The sequence below is a fragment of the Mytilus trossulus genome, chromosome 12, assembly GCF_036588685.1.
Source record: "Mytilus trossulus isolate FHL-02 chromosome 12, PNRI_Mtr1.1.1.hap1, whole genome shotgun sequence".
NCBI classification, from domain to species: Eukaryota; Metazoa; Mollusca; class Bivalvia; order Mytilida; family Mytilidae; genus Mytilus; species Mytilus trossulus.
The window spans coordinates 50,516,544-50,534,443 of NC_086384.1; the positions used below are offsets into that span (position 1 = coordinate 50,516,544).

The 17,900-nt window shown below is 31.9% G+C and overlaps 2 protein-coding genes across 3 annotated transcripts; one reads left to right on the forward strand and one right to left on the reverse strand.

Moving 5' to 3' along the window:
• Window positions 1-615: 615 nt before the first annotated feature.
• Window positions 616-3,915, reverse strand: LOC134692770 (toll-like receptor 4). Its single transcript, XM_063553289.1, has one exon. The coding sequence runs from the start codon at window positions 3,900-3,902 to the stop codon at window positions 1,944-1,946; it is 1,959 nt and encodes a 652-aa protein (XP_063409359.1). The 5' UTR covers window positions 3,903-3,915; the 3' UTR covers window positions 616-1,943.
• A 3,465-nt stretch (window positions 3,916-7,380) lies between these two features.
• On the forward strand, window positions 7,381-13,504 carry LOC134692771 (F-box/LRR-repeat protein 20-like). 2 transcript variants are annotated; one of them, XM_063553291.1, is made up of 2 exons: window positions 7,381-7,468; window positions 11,629-13,504. In XM_063553291.1, exon 2 carries the CDS (start codon window positions 11,924-11,926, stop codon window positions 13,385-13,387), a length of 1,464 nt encoding a protein of 487 aa, XP_063409361.1. In that variant the 5' UTR covers window positions 7,381-7,468; window positions 11,629-11,923; the 3' UTR covers window positions 13,388-13,504. The 2 variants fall into 2 exon arrangements, with proteins under 2 accessions (XP_063409361.1, XP_063409360.1); XM_063553290.1 differs by lacking the exon at window positions 7,381-7,468 and adding an exon at window positions 10,078-10,136.
• The last annotated feature ends 4,396 nt before the right edge of the window (window positions 13,505-17,900 follow it).

Below are 17,900 nucleotides of genomic sequence, written 5' to 3' on the forward strand. Positions count from 1 at the left end.
AATAACATGTTTATGTCATTAATATCCATTAACAATCACTTAAATAGCATCATTCGTCATAGATCTCATTAATACCAGACGAATTTTTGAGGAATAGAATATATCAGGGTTTTTCATCTATCTTGCATGTTTATTTCTTTCTTTATATTTCTCATTATAATGTTGATAATATAAGACAATATCAGGCCTCTCATGAAGGTCTACAACTGGTTACAGAAGAAAGATTTAAGTAATACAGCAAATGCCTACACTTTGATGGGAATTTCTTACTTTGTTTCATGTTGAATGCTCGTTAACGTTTTTCAAAGCCCTCGAAACTTCCCCTATTGGCCCATCGCACTTAAGCGTGATATACTGTCCTACAGTACTTAAGCAACCAAACAACCATCGAATTTTAGCGTGAGACAACGCCATACTTGAGCGTAGACCATTGCACTTTACCGTAGCCATCGCGCTTTAGAGTCCTTCATATACTTGTATAATATGTATTGCTGTAACTTATGTAATCTGTTGATGTATAGGGTAGCTTAATTTTGGAACATTAAATCTTAAAATACCACATAACAGATAGTCATTTTATGTTAAAAAAAATGTGTATTTTATTCTTTATTGAAAATTGTATCATTGATGTACAAATGTATACTCCTTAAACTACAATTACTCAATCTTTTGTAAGCAAACTATTTAAAAAATCTACATATACATGTTATACATTACAGTAAAAATATAGAAAAGCGGGTCTTGGCCTTTTATGGTTTACTTTTAAATCAAAAGATGAAACCAACACGTTTAATAAGTTAATGCGTTCGAAGCGCTTTTCTTGATTTACCTTTATCAGGAACGCTCAAAGCCAAATATTTGCCTTCCCATCCCTTTACACAAAACAATGCAGTTTCATTATAAATTCAAGTATAAAAACAGTAATGGCTATTTAGAATATTGCTTCAAATAATCCAAATGATATGTGGATTGTTATTTAAAGTACGTGCTCTTGGATCTAATAAAAAGACACAGCCGTTACAGTTTTAAATAGAAGAAGTTTTATTTATTTATGCATTTAAAGTGTGTCACTCCTTCTTATCTTTATTTCGATTTATTCGAATTCTTTTACCTGTTAAGATAAGTTATTTTATACGAAATAGATTTGGGTATATTGAAGTGGTATTTAAAATGAAAGAAAACCGTTATCGTTTAAATGCACATAAACTTTACTATTGCATGCAACGTTGTCACATCCTGTTAGAATATTTAATTTATATTGAACACAATACACATGGGTTGCATGCGTCACGGTACAAGGAAATTATATCAAAAACATATTTTACAAAATAGTTTCACATTTTTTAATGACAGTCACGTGATGTTTGTTTATTTTTTAACGTTGGGTACTTCAATATTGGTGATTGATGCGTTGAATTATGGTACTTCCTATTTTCCTTTTTCGTTGGGTACTTGAATGTTGGTGATTGATGCGTTGAATTGTGGTACTTCTTCTTTTCCCTTTTTGTTAGGTACTTGGATTTTGGTGATTGATGCATTGAATTTTGGTACTTCCTCTTTTCCTTTTTCGTTGGGTACTTTGATGTTGGTGATTGATGCATTGAATTTTGGTACTTCCTCTTTCCTTTTTCGTGACTTGATAAATAATAGTTATACTTCCAAATAAATGTAAAATTTAACTCAAAATGATTTAAAAAATATTCGACATTTGTTTTTCTTAGGGGTTGGTGTTTTCCAGAGGTGAGGTGAAAGTATGACCATTTTAGTCATAGGGTCCACATGAACCTTAAACAAAATGTAATATATTAATGTCTTTCTCTTATTCTTTTCTAAAACAAAGCTCAATCATTTAGATATCCCAGAATATTCAATGGAATAAGTTTAAATTTGAAAATTGTTTTGTATTATAATTTTATCATTTATAAATGACAAAGTTGTTATCACTACCGTTCCATGGCTTTATCCAAACATTTCCAGAAAATGTTATTTTCATTAAATGTGTCTGTTTTACGAATGTGGTCATTGGCATCCAATGCCATCATTTGAAGAACACATTGCGGTATTTCTGTTTTTGTTATATTTTCCAGGTTTATAACAATTATTCTTGCTTGTAATCCTAGAAAATGTTCAATTCCGACAGTAGCTTCATAGTATGCCCAATCATTGTTAACAAACTCTTTTGAAATCACTAAGATTATCTTTTTGCATTTTGGAATTGAATTGTTTAAAGCAAAAAGTCTATGTTCTCCAGCAAGGACATCTCCTCTATCTAACAAAAGAAGTTTGTAATTCCGTCTCTCTTCGAGAAATAAGCGCAAAGGTCCATATACCCATTTATAGTCTCCATCGCAATAAGCTACATATGCATCATATTCAAGTGATTCTTCTTTTGACTTCCGGAAAAGTGGATTTGCCATTCCGATAAATAAACAAAAGTATTGTAGGTGCAATTTGTAACGATATCCAATTAGAATGAATAAAAGAAGAACACTGAATAAAGTTGCAGAAAAAATTAACCATACTGTAGTAATACATCTTATTCTCAAAATTCGCAAGTGATTGTAGACGATATTTGTTGTTGTAATATTTCCATCGTTTCCGACGCACGAATAACTACCATTGCTGTCAAGTTTTATTTTTGTAGTAAATAGCCATTCAACAAAATCTAATGAAGCACAAGTACAAACAAGGGGGTTTCCCTCTAATAAGACTGTCATTGTTTCATTTGATTTTTCAAATAGCACTTCAATCGCGTCAGTTTCTTCAGTTGTCAAATACGCTATTTTGTTGTTTCTGATGTTTAGGAAACTAAGACGGTTCAAGTCTTCTAGATTCAAGGGAATACTTGTGAAAAAATTTCCTTCAAGTATCAAACATTGTAAACTGTCAAATTGACTTTTAAATGTTGAAGTTCTGAACTGGTCTTCGAATGCATTTCTTGAAAAGTCTATATACTGCAAATGTTTGAGTCCTTCGAGGAATTTACCTTGGTAATCCTCTTTAAAACCAACACTTAGTGAAGAACTTTGCATTATTAACTGTTCCAAATTGACGGCAGATTGCAGAAGGTTGTGATTTAAAAGTTCGCATTTGAAATGTGAAACATTAAGTATTACCACGTTCTGAAGTCCATTGAATGTGTAATTGCAGTCTGCAAGTGATGTGTACGTCAAATCTATTATTTTTAAATGTGGGATACCCTTGAAAGTTATACTGTTTATGATGCCAAAACCATGGGCAATTAAAAAGGAGGCGTTAAAGAATTCGAGAGAAGAAGGAAGTCTTATTGCGTAATCTTTTGGCGTGTCAATTTTAAGACCATGGTATCTCGTTCGTCTAGAACTGTCACTCTTTTGTTTTTGAATATTTTGAATAAAGTTACCAGTAATTGAAGATATGTCTATTCTCTTGATATTGATAAAGTAATTGAAATATAGAAAGATATATTCCTGGTGAAAATCAAATTTATTGTCACTTAAATTTAAATTCTCAAGACAGTTTCTATATTTCATTTTCTGGAAGGCGGATGCATCTATAAGCCTGATACCGTTGTCTCTTAAAGATAATCGTTTTACGCATATGTTACCGATATATGCAAATAGATCAGCCGAAATAACGTATTCACCATAACTTTTGAAATTATTGCTCAAATCCAATTCATCCATCTGTCGATTTTCAAACACGTGTAAAGCTTGTAATGTATTTGATAATTTCGAGAATCTTTGACCACGCGTAATAAGACTAGAAAGTACTTCTAACGGTGCGAAAGTATCGATTTCTATTTCCCGTATACTGCCATTGATACTTAGATAATTTAATGGAATCCTTTTAAATGTATCAAATGTATAGTTATGTATAACATAACCTTCATAATTGCAATGGAAATAATGAAGATTTATCATGGCAGAAAATATCTCCGCGAATGATGCATTTGACGGTCCACCATAAGTAAACACCTTTGTTAAATTCAAAACATCGGACCAAGACTCTCTTGGATACGTTGACAGTAAGTCGTGTGATATATGAAGTACTTGAAGTTCATCTAGTGGTGCAAATATATTCCCTCGAAACGTTTTCATTGGATTATCGAATAAATTCAGTTCGGTTAAATGTGTCAATTTGTCAAAAGCTGATTTGTCTATTGCACTTATATTACAGCTGCTCATATCCAGATATCTTAGCTGTGTATATCTAGTAAATATTTCCTTACCTAGACTATTAAGGGTATTTTTCATCAGAAGCAAATCAGTTGTGTTTCTTGGACATTCTGCCGGTATGAATGTTACATTCCTTGAACTACAATCACATCGTATTTCATTCACACGTATTTTAATATCACAATGTCTTGAATAAACAAACGAAAGAATACAGTTAACACAAAGAAAGAATAAACGTTGTAGTATCATCATTTTTAAATCAACAGTAAATCGTTAACATTTTATATCCCTATTTTTGAGTACATAACCACAAAATTAAGCGCTCCTATCATTAAACATTATAACATTTAATACAGATTTCCAAAACGGATCCAACCAAGCGAAAATCAGCATAATTAAATATATAATGTTAAAAACATGAAGTTTGTTGTTGATATGTTACTAAGGTGATAATTGTTTGGCGGAAGATACACAGGAAGTACGGACGATTACATGAAATAGATATTCCAACTACCTGATACATCCTCATTTTATTGTCGGTTTATCTAACATTTTTTAAAAGTAATTAATATACCATAAAACGGATTGTAATCAAATCACGTGACACGATTTTTAAAGATTCACTCACACGGTGCAACACCCTACTACCTGACACACTTAAATTTATTATAACGTCAATTTCTTTAACAGTTTGAAAATATATACAACATTAAAATATCAAATATTTGTGTATAAACCTAAACGTCAAGAAAATTAAGAAATCGGTTTTTGAAATGGAATCTAAAGACAGAAAGAGGCTACCGAAACATTATCTGCCTCTTTCTGTTTTTAAAATGTGTGTTTGAAAAAATATCAATTATAAAAAAAAGACACAAAAGACGAGACAATTCTTCAAAGATCTTTTATATCAGAAATAAACTGAAACCATTTAATCTATCATAACACATGTATAGAAATATGTTTAATATTTGTCACGTCAAGGCCTTTATACCACATCTTCCTTTTTAATTTCTTAAGTCGAAAATCAACTGACAACGACATGGCTAAACAAGAAAAACAAATATACAACAACAGTACACAAAACCCAACATATATAACCAAAGACTAACCAACACAAACCTCATATTTATCTGGTGCTTATCTAAGGGGCTCCTAAAGGGTCTGCAAATCTTGCTCCATATGTTGCTCGTATTCTATTTATCACATCAATACAAATCTGGTGATTATTTTAATTGGATATGTCACGTTGTGAACATATCCGTGTATCTGCAGTACAAACCCGGAGAAGATATTTGAATTTTTGTGTCATTGTGTTAAAGGATTCAGATTCAGATTCAATAGTTTATTAAAGTCTCACCACTTGAATAACATTATGCATTCCAATATACATATAAAACATTGCGTATAACACGAAATATTGGATAACATATATAAAACATATTGTATATTAAAACTAACAGTAAAATATTATTAGCTCCTAATAATACTAAAACATATACAAGTGCCATTCTATTAAGAATTATGAGAGACCAATACTGAAGGATTAATTATATACAACGTTTTACACAATTTTAAAACTATATATATCTAAAATTTAAAATACATCATCAACTCTATACAAATAAAAAATTTGTTCTTCTACATAAAATATTAAAGCAGGTTTTAGCAACTACCTGACATAGTTCTTCATTACTGAATAAAAATATAAATTTTTCGTCAAAAGACAAGTTATAAAATTGATCGTTATGTTTCACTGCTTCATTATACAATATATTTCGAAGGTCTGCATATAAAGGACATAACGTAATAACATGTTTCTCATCTTCAATTTCCTTATTACACATAAAACAACATCTTTCATTTATTGGCTTTTTCTCATATCGGCCTGTTTCTATTTTAAGTTGCGCAACGCCACATCTAAATTTTGCATAAGCACTTCTAAATTTTATAGACATTTTTTGCTTTAAATATAACTCTGTGCAATATTGTGACTTGTATAGCTTATAAGTACGAAGCTTGTTACCGGTACTCTGTGACAAAATTTTCGTTTGCCATTCTACAATATATTTATTAAATAAAACATTTTCAATTTGTAGAACAATATTCTTATGCAGCACATTATCAATTGTAGTATACAAATCAAAGTTACAATCTTTTTCATGACTCTATTACACCAGTTTTTCTTATTATTTACAGCATTTTTATGTGACCATTTGAAAACTTTATAATTCATTCTGTCATTAGTCATAGAACTACATCTTGCCCAATGCCTGAAGACACATGTCCATTGTTTTACACTAAGAGGTCTCCAGCCCATGTCCCCGTTAATTGCATCATTTGGCGTATACTTGCCAACACCCATAAAAAACCTGATAGCTCTGTTCTGGACAGCGTTGACACAAGAAAAAGAACGAGTGCCCGAAATGGATGCACCGTTGCTTATTACTGGCCAGACCAGAGTATCAAATAATTTTGTAAAGGTACTGTGCTGGAAACCACCATGTGCTTTATATTTAACAATCAATAAACTTAGAGCTCGACTTGCAGACCTTGACACAGCTTTAGCCATCTCGTTATAATCGAGATATTCTGTTAACAGTAGACCCAAATATTGGTAACAAGATACTATTTGTACTATATCATTATTTAACAAAAAACATTTAGATGTTTGTTGAACCGAAGGGTTCCTAAAATGAACAACTTTAGTTTTATCTAAGTTCACATTCATGCAATTGGTAACACAACAATTACTTAATACATCTAATAGAGTTTGTAAATTATTTTCATTTTCAGCAATAAATACAATGTCATCAGCATATAAAAGTATACCAACTTTTTCACCATCAATGTCTACACCAATGTCTAGTGCTTTTATTACATCAATTAAACTATTAATAAAAATGTTGAACATAATAGGTGATAATACACATCCTTGTTTTAAACCTGAATTAACGCTAAACCAGTCTGTCATATTGCCATTAAGTTTAATACAACATTCTACATGTGAATATATAGCTTTCAATGTACATAAAAAATGTGTACTTATTCCTAAATCATCTAAAGGATTAACTTTGGTTTCATTTTCTGTTTTTGAACTGTTTATATAATATCTTGATCTTAATCTATAAATTGTTAAAGAGTCTACTCAAATTACAATAAGCTTTCTAATTAAGTATAAGATAAACGTACACATATTAAACGTCAAGTAAACAACAATAACTAACACGACTAACTTAAACCTGGTTGCGTAAGGACATTAGCACTAAACACACCTGTAATCTGTAATAATGATAACTCCTTCTTGCATAAATGTGAGTATTACTACTGTTTCAATAAGTGAGTCTATGAAAATGGGCAAAACAAATAATTTGACAATGCTAACTTATTCTAATCTGATACAAAATGGTCAACTCATTGTTAGTAATGTAACGAAAGACATTGCTCGAAGCCATATGGGATATTTGAATTTAATCGAAATTATGTTTGTCGATATATTAATGACTCCTTATGAGGATAATAGCAAAACATAATAAATTAACTAGTTTGAAAGATCAGAGAATTTATATAAAAAGGTGTTTGCTAAATCTTCTTCTTTTTTTATATAAAATTCAAATAACGATTCTTCATTGAACGTTTAATGTTTAATATTAGGTCTAATCCTGGCAAATCTAGTATACAGAATGTTTATTTATTTAACTAGCATATATATCTTAAACGGGCACTGGCTATCAAGTTAATGTTCACCGATTAGACTCAAATTCTCATATTTTGTACTAAAACGTATAGTCAAATTATCAAAAAAGTCTCAAAGAAATAATGTCCAAGGCATGTGCTAGATAGTATGTGTGAACGTTTCTTGTGTATTTTATTCTGGACTCCGTTTAATTAACTATAGAGTTGAACTCCGAGGAGGAGTGACAGCTATCATATATAAAGCGAAATAAACATAAAATATTATATAAAAATAGAATAGCTAATATTTTTTCTAGGTGTTTTTGTAAGCGATAAATTTGTCCTTGTAAAATATGTCCGGGCGGACCTATATTCCTAGTATAAAATGTCCATGGTTACAAATTTTACTAGTAAATATAGTCTGATGTTAGTAATTTTTGTCCTCGGACTAATTTACCTAGGAATTTAAGTCCATGTCATTAATAATCCTAGGTAAAAATGTCCATGTTAAATCTGAAACATATAATTCATTTACATAATTAAACATTTTTTTAAGAGCTGTGTATTAATATTTTTGATAAAATGTAAGTAACCAGACTAACTTTCCTAGGAAATCATGTCCGTGGTACATGTATTAATATTAATAGGGAAAAACGTCCATGTTTTTTATGATTTAAATTAAAGGTTATTTTTAACCAAACTAACTTTTTCAAGTACCTTTCATGTATTTTGATTTTGTTAAAGAGTTATGTAATAATATATGAAAAAAATATGTTCCCAGACAAATTTTACTAGGAAATCATGTCCATGCTATAATTATTCCTAGATAAAAACATCCATATCTTTAATTTCAAAGGTTTATTTACATAAATGGTTTTAATATTGTTTTAGAGTTATGTATTAATATTTTTAAGTTATGTCCCCAGACTAATTTTCCTAGGAAATCATGACTATGTCATTATTATTCCTAGATAAAGACACCCATATTAATTATTTTTAAAGGTTAATTAACATGGCTTGTGTTGTTTTAATATTGTTTTAGAATTGTGTATTGATAATATAAAAAAAATAAAAAATTCCCCAGACAAATATTTCTAGGAAATCATGTCCATGTTCTTATTATTCCTAGATAGAAACGTCCATGTTTGTTATTTTTAAGCGTTGTTTTAATATTGTTACAGAGTTATGCATTTAGATTTAAAATAAAATATTTCCTGAGACTAATTTTCCTAGGGAATTTGGTCCACTTTCTTTATGTTAATTGTAAATTATTATCAACACTTTCAATTCTTAATTAAGATGGGGTTGTTTATTCAATAGTTTTCATCATATTATAAAAAAAGAAGATGTGGTAAAATTGTTTCTAGTAGAGATTTTTGTTTTTAAGTTGTATTTAGTCATAGTCAATCTATTGCATTGTATTTATCAATTCATCAGGTAAAAAGTGTTCATTTTATTTTGCTTCCAGAATTTAATTTGGTAACAGACATTTTTTTCTAGGTAAATAAGTCCATGATCATAATTTTACTAGAAAAACATGTATTAGGACAAATTTTCCTAGGAAAATAAATGCCAGACTTATTTTACTAGCTATGGACTTATTTTCCTAGGAGAATTTGTCCTAGGACTTTTATTCCTAGTAAAACTATGGCCATGGACTTGATTACCTAGGGAAAAATGTCCGGCGGACAAATTTTCCTACTGGACCAAATTTACTGTTACATTTTTACTTTCATAATAAAAACATTTGTTTATCATCATTTGTACCTAGGCTATTGAATATTCTAAATTTAAACTTATAAATCTATCGCTAATGGTTTTGTTTTGTTTTGTATTCCGTTTTTTTATAATTTTGTTTGTTTTGCTTGTTTAAATTTGTATTGCAACGTTACAGACTGTAAATATGTAATGACAATAACGGAATGCTGACCACCGCTTGGTATCGAAAATTGATTCTTTAGCGGTCGGTTTCTTCGATATTACTATTAGCCGAATGACAGCCATGAAAAAAGTTCATTTACAAGTAGAGTATATTCCAATAAAAACAAGTAGATACAAAAAACTCATAAATACACATTTTATTACTTGATTATTCATTAATATAATTACAGTACTGCTGTTTTTAAATAATTTGTCAATTTGTCGTATTCATTAAAATAAATTCAGAATATTCAGGAAACAATAACCATGCAACACAGGGTTCATCTTTCTCCGAAAATTACTTCACAGTATCGTGGTAGTTCACAAGAAGAACGAATTTGTATTGATAAACACAATAAACAAAACAGGCGGTTAAGCATCACACAGGTAAAATTTATATTTTGTCATCCGTTTACCTTTGATGGGGAGCTTAATTACGGTGAGCTAGATATGAGTTCATTTGAGTTCTAATGGCTAGTGTCGATCAGTGTCATGTTTATATAATAGAGATGAAAGATACCAAAGAGACATTCAAACTCATTAGTCGAAATTAAACTGACAAAGCAATTTCTAAACATGAAAAAAACATGTAGACAGTACACCAAATACAATATAGAAAACTTAAGTCTGGGCAATACGAATCCAATTAAAAAATAGGAGTGATAAGGACGATAAGCAGTTTCTATTCCGAATTGTAGCACCCCTCGTTTTGCTCATCATAGTGGAGATCCGGAATAACTTATTCCGTAGTTGACACTACATGTACTTAGGAAAAAAGGGGACGGGATATAATTAGTTTTATGGGTATTTGTATTAAAGAGAAATAGGCAATCTTTGTTTTCGTTTTCATATTCTAGCTGACAAAAATCATGAATTTGCTGATTACCGAAATTTCAAATGCCTATATATGGAACTTGTAATCTTAGTTTTGAATTGTAACATCTTATTTGTTGTGTTAGAAAATAATTATAATATCCAAAATGCAATTTAATGTTTCTGAAACTCAAAATGCTCTCAGTTTCATGGCCCATGTTTATAGAAAACTGCGTAAACTTAAAAAATTTCCAACTGCATCTGTTGTATACTACTTCCTGCATTGTCCAGTAAGTTTGGAAAATTGTACTGCTGAAATATGCAGATTTGCACCCAGGTGTGGATCCAGACATTTTATGAAAAAGGGTTCCCATCCCAGCGCAACCGTATTTCCCTATTCAAATGAATTGATCGTAAAAAAGGGATTCCAACACCCGGAACCCCCATCTCCCTTTTAGTTTTGGTTTGTTGCCCCGATTTTGTTTTTTGTCCATGGATTTATGAGTTTTGAACAGCGGTATACTACTGTTGCCTTTAATTAGATCCGCCACAAGCAGCAAACACTATTTTCGGTGAAATTGTTAACATTCTTCTTGCAGCAAATACAGATTGAATCTTGAAAAAAGGCGACAGTAGTATACCGCTGTTCGAAATTTATAAATCGTTTGAGGAAAAAAAAATCTGGGTAACAACTAACACTGAAGGAAGCACATCAAATTAATATAAGAGGAGAACTAAGACACAACATTAAAATGTAACACACAGAAACAAACTATACCAATAGCAATTTCCCTAACTTGGTACAGGAGATTTTAATAATAAAAAAAAATGGTGGGTTGAACCTGGTTTTATGGCATTCCAAACCTCTAGGTTTTAGGTAATTGAAATAAATAAATATTTTATTAATTTATATATATAAGAAGGAGACGACAAATATTTATAACAATGAATGTTCGACCTTGTATTTGGGGTTTCCCAAACCAGGTTATTTTCGAAGGTACATGGGAAATGATTTATAGGTTGCGGTTTTTTTTATGACAATCAAACATTTTTTTTCTGTTTATAGACATCCGATTCGTCACAACTCGGCCGATTCCGTACCTTCTAATAGGAGAGTAGCAGATGCATCCGATGATTGCCGATTGAGACATCACCATCAACAATGGAAATCAACAATCTTCCACCAGAAGTTATTGTAGGGATTTTCAGATATTTACCAACAGAGAACCTAATACAGTCTAAAATTGTATGCAAACTTTGGTATCAACTGAGCAAGTCAAAAATATTGTGGAAAAGTGTTACCGCTATATCGTATATCAATATTAAGGAAACAGCGCAAAAAAAACATCGTCTTGCAAAACATGTTGATCAATAGTCACCAGATTCGCAACTTAACAATTAGTCCACTAGGGTTAAAGGTAATTTTGCAACAAAGTCGTGAAGTTGAATTTGCTTACCTTTCCAATCTTGTCCTTGCGGCAGATCGAGTGTATGGCACATCTTTATTTAGTTTGATCAGTGAAAGATGCCCGAATCTTAAAACTTTGAAATTTAGTTGTTTCTCTTGGAAAACATGGGAAAGGACAGCTAGCTTTCTAAAGAAGCTGCCATTAGAAGAAATAGACATGGCTTTTGAAGACGATGATATAGACGTTTCTGTTTTCCCGTCCTTGTCACAATTTCCTTGCATGCAAAAGTTTAATCTGTTTACCTCTTCGGTAGATTTAGTTAAACATGTGCTCCATAATTTAAAAACAATAGTTGGTATTAGAGCGCCAAGAACTATGGTTTGTACGGATACTTTTCAAACCATGCCAGTAATTCCAGGACTAACCCTTCTTCATCTTGATTATACTGAAATTGATGATGAATCTCTGTTTATTATTGCAAAATGCGCCAGGAATTTGAACTTTTTTTCAGTAATTGGGTGCACTGTGACGGATAAAGGCGTTTCTCAAATTACCTCTTCTTGTAAAAAATTAGAGTATCTCAGAATGGGTTCCAGTGACGACAAAATGACATCCGTTTTGTCACTGACTGCTATTTCAAGAGAAAGTAACTCACTTAAATACATTAATGCACAAAATATCAATTTATCATCTCAACAATATTTAAGCGATATCACCGAGTCGTGTAAATCCATTCGTTACCTGGACTTAACTGGTTGTTCTAGACTAAATGACTCGGCTTTGGAGGTCATCTCAAATAACTGTCCAGGATTAGAAAAAGGAATATTTAGTGGTTGTAATCGAATAACATTAAATGGTGTCGTGTTTATCTTGACAAAATGTTTAAATCTTACACGTTTGATTTTAAGCTATTGTCTTAACCTATCCGAAGTTTTAAACATTGAAAATCTTGGAGATGAGGACTCATTAAGTAATGATCCTTCAAATATGAACCAAGAAGAAATGTCTTCCACACTGAAGATAAATAGTTTGCCATTGAATACAGAAAATACAAATCCAGCGGAAAAAACAGAAACTTTTTCTTACAAAGCTGAAAGTACCAATGGTGAAACATATAAAGAAACGTCAATTGATGTTACAATGACTGAAAAAGAGATCTCTGTTTCTCAGCTGTCAGCGATAGCAAAACAAAACAAATCAATTAGCAATTTGACGGAACGCCATTGTGAATTAAGAGAATTGGATGTTAGCTTATGTCCGAACCTGACTGCTAGGTCCATTGTTCATATCACTTTGTTTTGTCCTGACTTAAGACAGCTCAACTGTTTAAACTGTGATCAGCTTGAGACGTCTGAGGCGAAGGTGATACTCCGTCAGGTGTTGCAGAACTGTCAGTTTCTTAAGACCATCGGGTAGGTCAAGATGGCACAATATTGAGAACAAACAAATAAAGTGTAAAACATAAATATAACCAGATACCATAAACTTTGTAAATGATGTAATAAACTAGGCTACGACAGTAAAATCTTTAAATACTGCCTTAAATGTACTTATTTTTATTTAGGTTTTGAGAAGTAAAAGCATAACTTAATAAAGGCAACAGTAGTATGTTCGAAATTCATAAATCGATTGAGAAAAAAACAAATCCGGATTACAAACTAAAACTAAGGGAAACACATGAAATATAAGAGGAGAACTAAGACACAACAGAAACACAACATTACAATGTAACACACTCTGAAACGAACTATGATATTACAATGGCTATTTTCCTGACTTGGTACAGGACATTTTAATAAAATAAAAATAAATAAAATATGATGGGTTGAACCTGGTTTTGTGGCATGCTAAACATCCTGCTTTAATGGTTTCTAGTATGTTAAATACAACATTAAAATGAAACATTACATGATAGGACTACAATACAAATAAATGGGAGAACATATAGGACAGAGAAACACACGAATAATAGCTAAAAAAAGTGTCAGGTTTAAAATTTAATTTGGCAGACGCGCGCTTCGTCCACACAAGACTAACCAGTGACATTCTGATGAAAAAAGTTCTAAAGCCAAAAAAGTACAAAGTTGAAGAGCATATGCATTGAAAACAATTTTTTTTTCAAAAAGTTGTGACCAAAATGGCAAGGGTTTTCTGCCGGGGATAAGAACATTTTTGTAATTTATAATAATTTATACTTTTGCAAACAGTATTTTTTTGGTAAAATGACTCTATAATAGATATAAATGATAAAACCGGTGCATTACTACAAACTAAAAACGGAGAGATAAATAACCTAACCCAGCATATAAAATTGTACAGCCGCGTTAGACAAATCGATATACGCACAAATTTAAATGACGTCACATTTGATTTCTAAAAATTTCCTGAAAAATAGAATAGATAGAATTCAAGATTGTGTTTCTCATACTGTTTACCTATAGCTTGGCACTGCACAAGGTCATGTGTTTCTCATATTGTTTACCTATAGTTTGGCACTGCACAAGGTCATGTATTTCTCATATTGTTTACCTATAGTTTGGCACTGCACAGGTCATATGTTTTTCATTCTCTTATTCTATAGTTTGGCACTGCACAAGGTCATGCGCTTCTCAAACTGTTTACCTATAGTTTTGCACTGCACAAGGTCAGGTTTAACAATCTGTTTATCTACAGCACTACACAAGGTTATGTTTTTCTCATACTGTTTACCTATAGTTTGGCACTGCACAAGGTAGTGTGTTTCTCATACTGTTTATCTATAGTTTTGCACTGGACTAGGTAATGCGTTTCTCGTCCTTTTTATCTATAGGTTTGCACTGCACAAGGTCATGTGTTACAGTTTCTCATGCTATTTACCTATAGTTTTGCACTGTCCAAGGTCATGCGTTTTTCAATGAGATTAATAGTACCAATTTTCTTGCACCAGATGCGCATTTCGACAATACATGTCTCTTCAGTGATGCTCGTTGCCAAAATATTTGAAATCCAAAGCTTATATAAAAGATGAAGAGCTATAATCCAAAAGGTCCAAAAAGTATAGCCAAATCCGTGACAGGAATCAGAGCTTTGCACGAAGGAGATACATTCCTTAATTTATAATAATTTCTATCATTTTGTAACAGCAAATTTTAATAACACAAAATATCCGTATTTTCATGCCAGTACCGAATCAATATGTTCATCTATAGTTTTGCATTGCACAAGGTCATGTGTTTCACAACTCTTTACCTATAGTTTGGCAATGTTAATTCAAGAGAAAAAACAATGCCATTACCCAAACAAAACTATGGGTAAGTCAGGTGATTGAGGGAAAAGTAAAATCACAAAATTAATCCGAGATAAATTTAAAACGGATAATCCCTAATTAAATGACAAAATCAAAACACATCAAACAAATGAATAGCAACTGTCATATTCCTGACTGGGTATAGGCATTTTCCTAAGTTGAAAATGTTGATTAAACCTGGTTTTATAGCTACATAAACCTCTCACTTGTATGACATTCGCATATAACTCCATTATATTGACAACGATGTGTAAACAATTGAGGCAACAATCCTTTAAACGCAGTGGATGAAACAATACCGGTAATTGACAACCGTACGACCACACATGAACACTATGAAACAATTCAATTGTAGAAACTATCGGCCAAGTATTTTATTACAAAAAAAAATACGATAAACAAAAATGATAGACACGAACCAAGGACAACCACTGAACTACACGCTCCTGACTAACCTTATATATTTGTTATAACAACGAGAAATACGTCAAATTCAGAGGATTGTAGTTACACATTAGGAGTAAATTAACGGTACCAATTTTTTTGCACCAGATGCGCATTTCGACAATATATGTCTCTTCACATATGCGCTATCAACTGTGAAACGGATATTTCATAACGTTCAATCAACTCGTAATGGCGTCCGTAACACTTCACTTTGAAACTTAATATATATCCTTACTACACTTACCAAAGAAGAACTCCTGGATAATCATAGGTCAGTTCGATGTTCGAATTCCTTTCCAATTTTAATCAAAGATGGAGAACTGGATCTACCATCACTGTGTTTGAAACCTAAACTATATATTAAGTGTCTTTAAAAATAACGGTATTTTGTTGGATCTTTCGAATCTTCCACGAAACCTCTTTGTATCACCAATCAAAGCTGGGCTTTTGCAATAATTTGAAACTGCCTTTTCTAGAGAGACGTGAACCAGACGAGGATACAAAAAAAAATCTTCTAGAGTACATACAATCTTAGACTCTTTCATTTTGCAATAGTATTAAATACTTTACTTTTATAAACTTTACAACTAAAGTTTTCAATTACAAACACGTTTTGCAGGATCTCAATATTGACGACTTTAAGTCTAAACTTCCTGATTGCAATTCTGCTAGTTCCCAATTCGCATATAATCCGGCTGGCAACGTTATTACCGGTGATCTCAGCTTTGTTAATAACACTTCCCTGCGAAATGTGTTATCGAAAGTTCCGAAATATCGTTTGCCTAAATCCATCGATTGAAAATACACCTATAAAATTTTGATGAATTCAGTCGAGGACTATGCAAGGCAATGGACTAAGCGCGAGAAGGAAGACGTAGACACTCTTTCCGCATGGATTAAGTTGGGGAGGTCGTTGATACAGATCAGAATTAAGAAACTGAATGGGTCTATCAATGCCCATCGTACGTCAATCTTAAAAGACCCAGATGTTGCAAAACACTTATCCTACGGTACCTCCATGACAAATATGTTGTTTTCTCCGCAGATAAAGCCCCAAATAACATCGTGTTTGTGTCAAACTCATTACATTAACTGCTTGAATGATGAATTAGGTACTGACAAATCACTTGGAGACTCAACATATACCCTCACGACACTTACCAAAGAGGAAATCCTTTTCTACACTTTTCAAAAGTATTCCACATTCCAAACAAAAACACAAATTGAGAGAGTTGGTATTGCTTTGTTTCATAAAAAAGAATGGCCAACGTAGAAACAAGTATCTTGTATCAGGGAGGGATAAATCCTACTGTATAAAGGATCACTCTGATTCAAACAAAAAAATCTCTGAAACTGACATTATCAAGATGCTTGATTTCTTGATTGAAAACATATTTGTTACGTTCGGAGGACGTGTTTTTCAACAAACTTGGCATTCCAATAGGAACATATTGTGCCCCTATTCCTGTCGACTTGTTTCTTTATTATTACTAGGCTGACTTCATACATGAACTTCCAAGAAGAAAGATAAACTAGAGGCTCCAAAGAGCCTGTGTCGCTCACCTTGGTCTATGAATATTAAACAAAGGAAGCAGATGGATTCATGACAAAATTGTGTTTTGGTGATGGTGATGTGTTTGTAAATCTTACTTTACTAGTCTTGCTGCTTACATTTATCTCTATCTATAATGAACTTGGCCCAGTAGTTTCAGTGGAAAATGTTAATAAAAATTTACAAATTTTATGAAAATTGTTAAAAATTGACTATAAAGGACAATAACTCCTTAGGGGGTCAATTGACCATTTCGGTCATGTTGACTTATTTGTAAATCTTACTTTGCTGAACATAATTGCTGTTTACAGTTTATCTCTATCTATAATAAAATTTAAGATAATAACCAAAAACAGCAAAATTTCCTTAAAATTACCGATTCAGGGGCAGCAACCCAACAATGGGTTGTCAGATTAATCTGAAAATTATAGGGCAGATAGATCTTGATCTGATTAATAAATTTACCCCATGTTGGATTTGCTCTAAATGCTTTGGTTTTTGAGTTATAAGTCAAAAACTGCATTTAACCCCTATGTTCTATTTTTAGCTGTGGGGGCCATCTTGAGTTGATAGTCGGGTCACCGGACACATTTTTAAAACTAGATACCCCAAAGATGATTATTGCCAAGTCTGGATTAATTTGG

Coding starts and splice junctions, on each gene's coding strand:
- LOC134692770 (XM_063553289.1), bottom strand. CDS start 3,902: ATGATAAATCTTCATTATTTCCATTGCAATTATGAAGGTTATGTTATA.
- LOC134692771 (XM_063553291.1), top strand. CDS start 11,924: ATGTTGATCAATAGTCACCAGATTCGCAACTTAACAATTAGTCCACTA.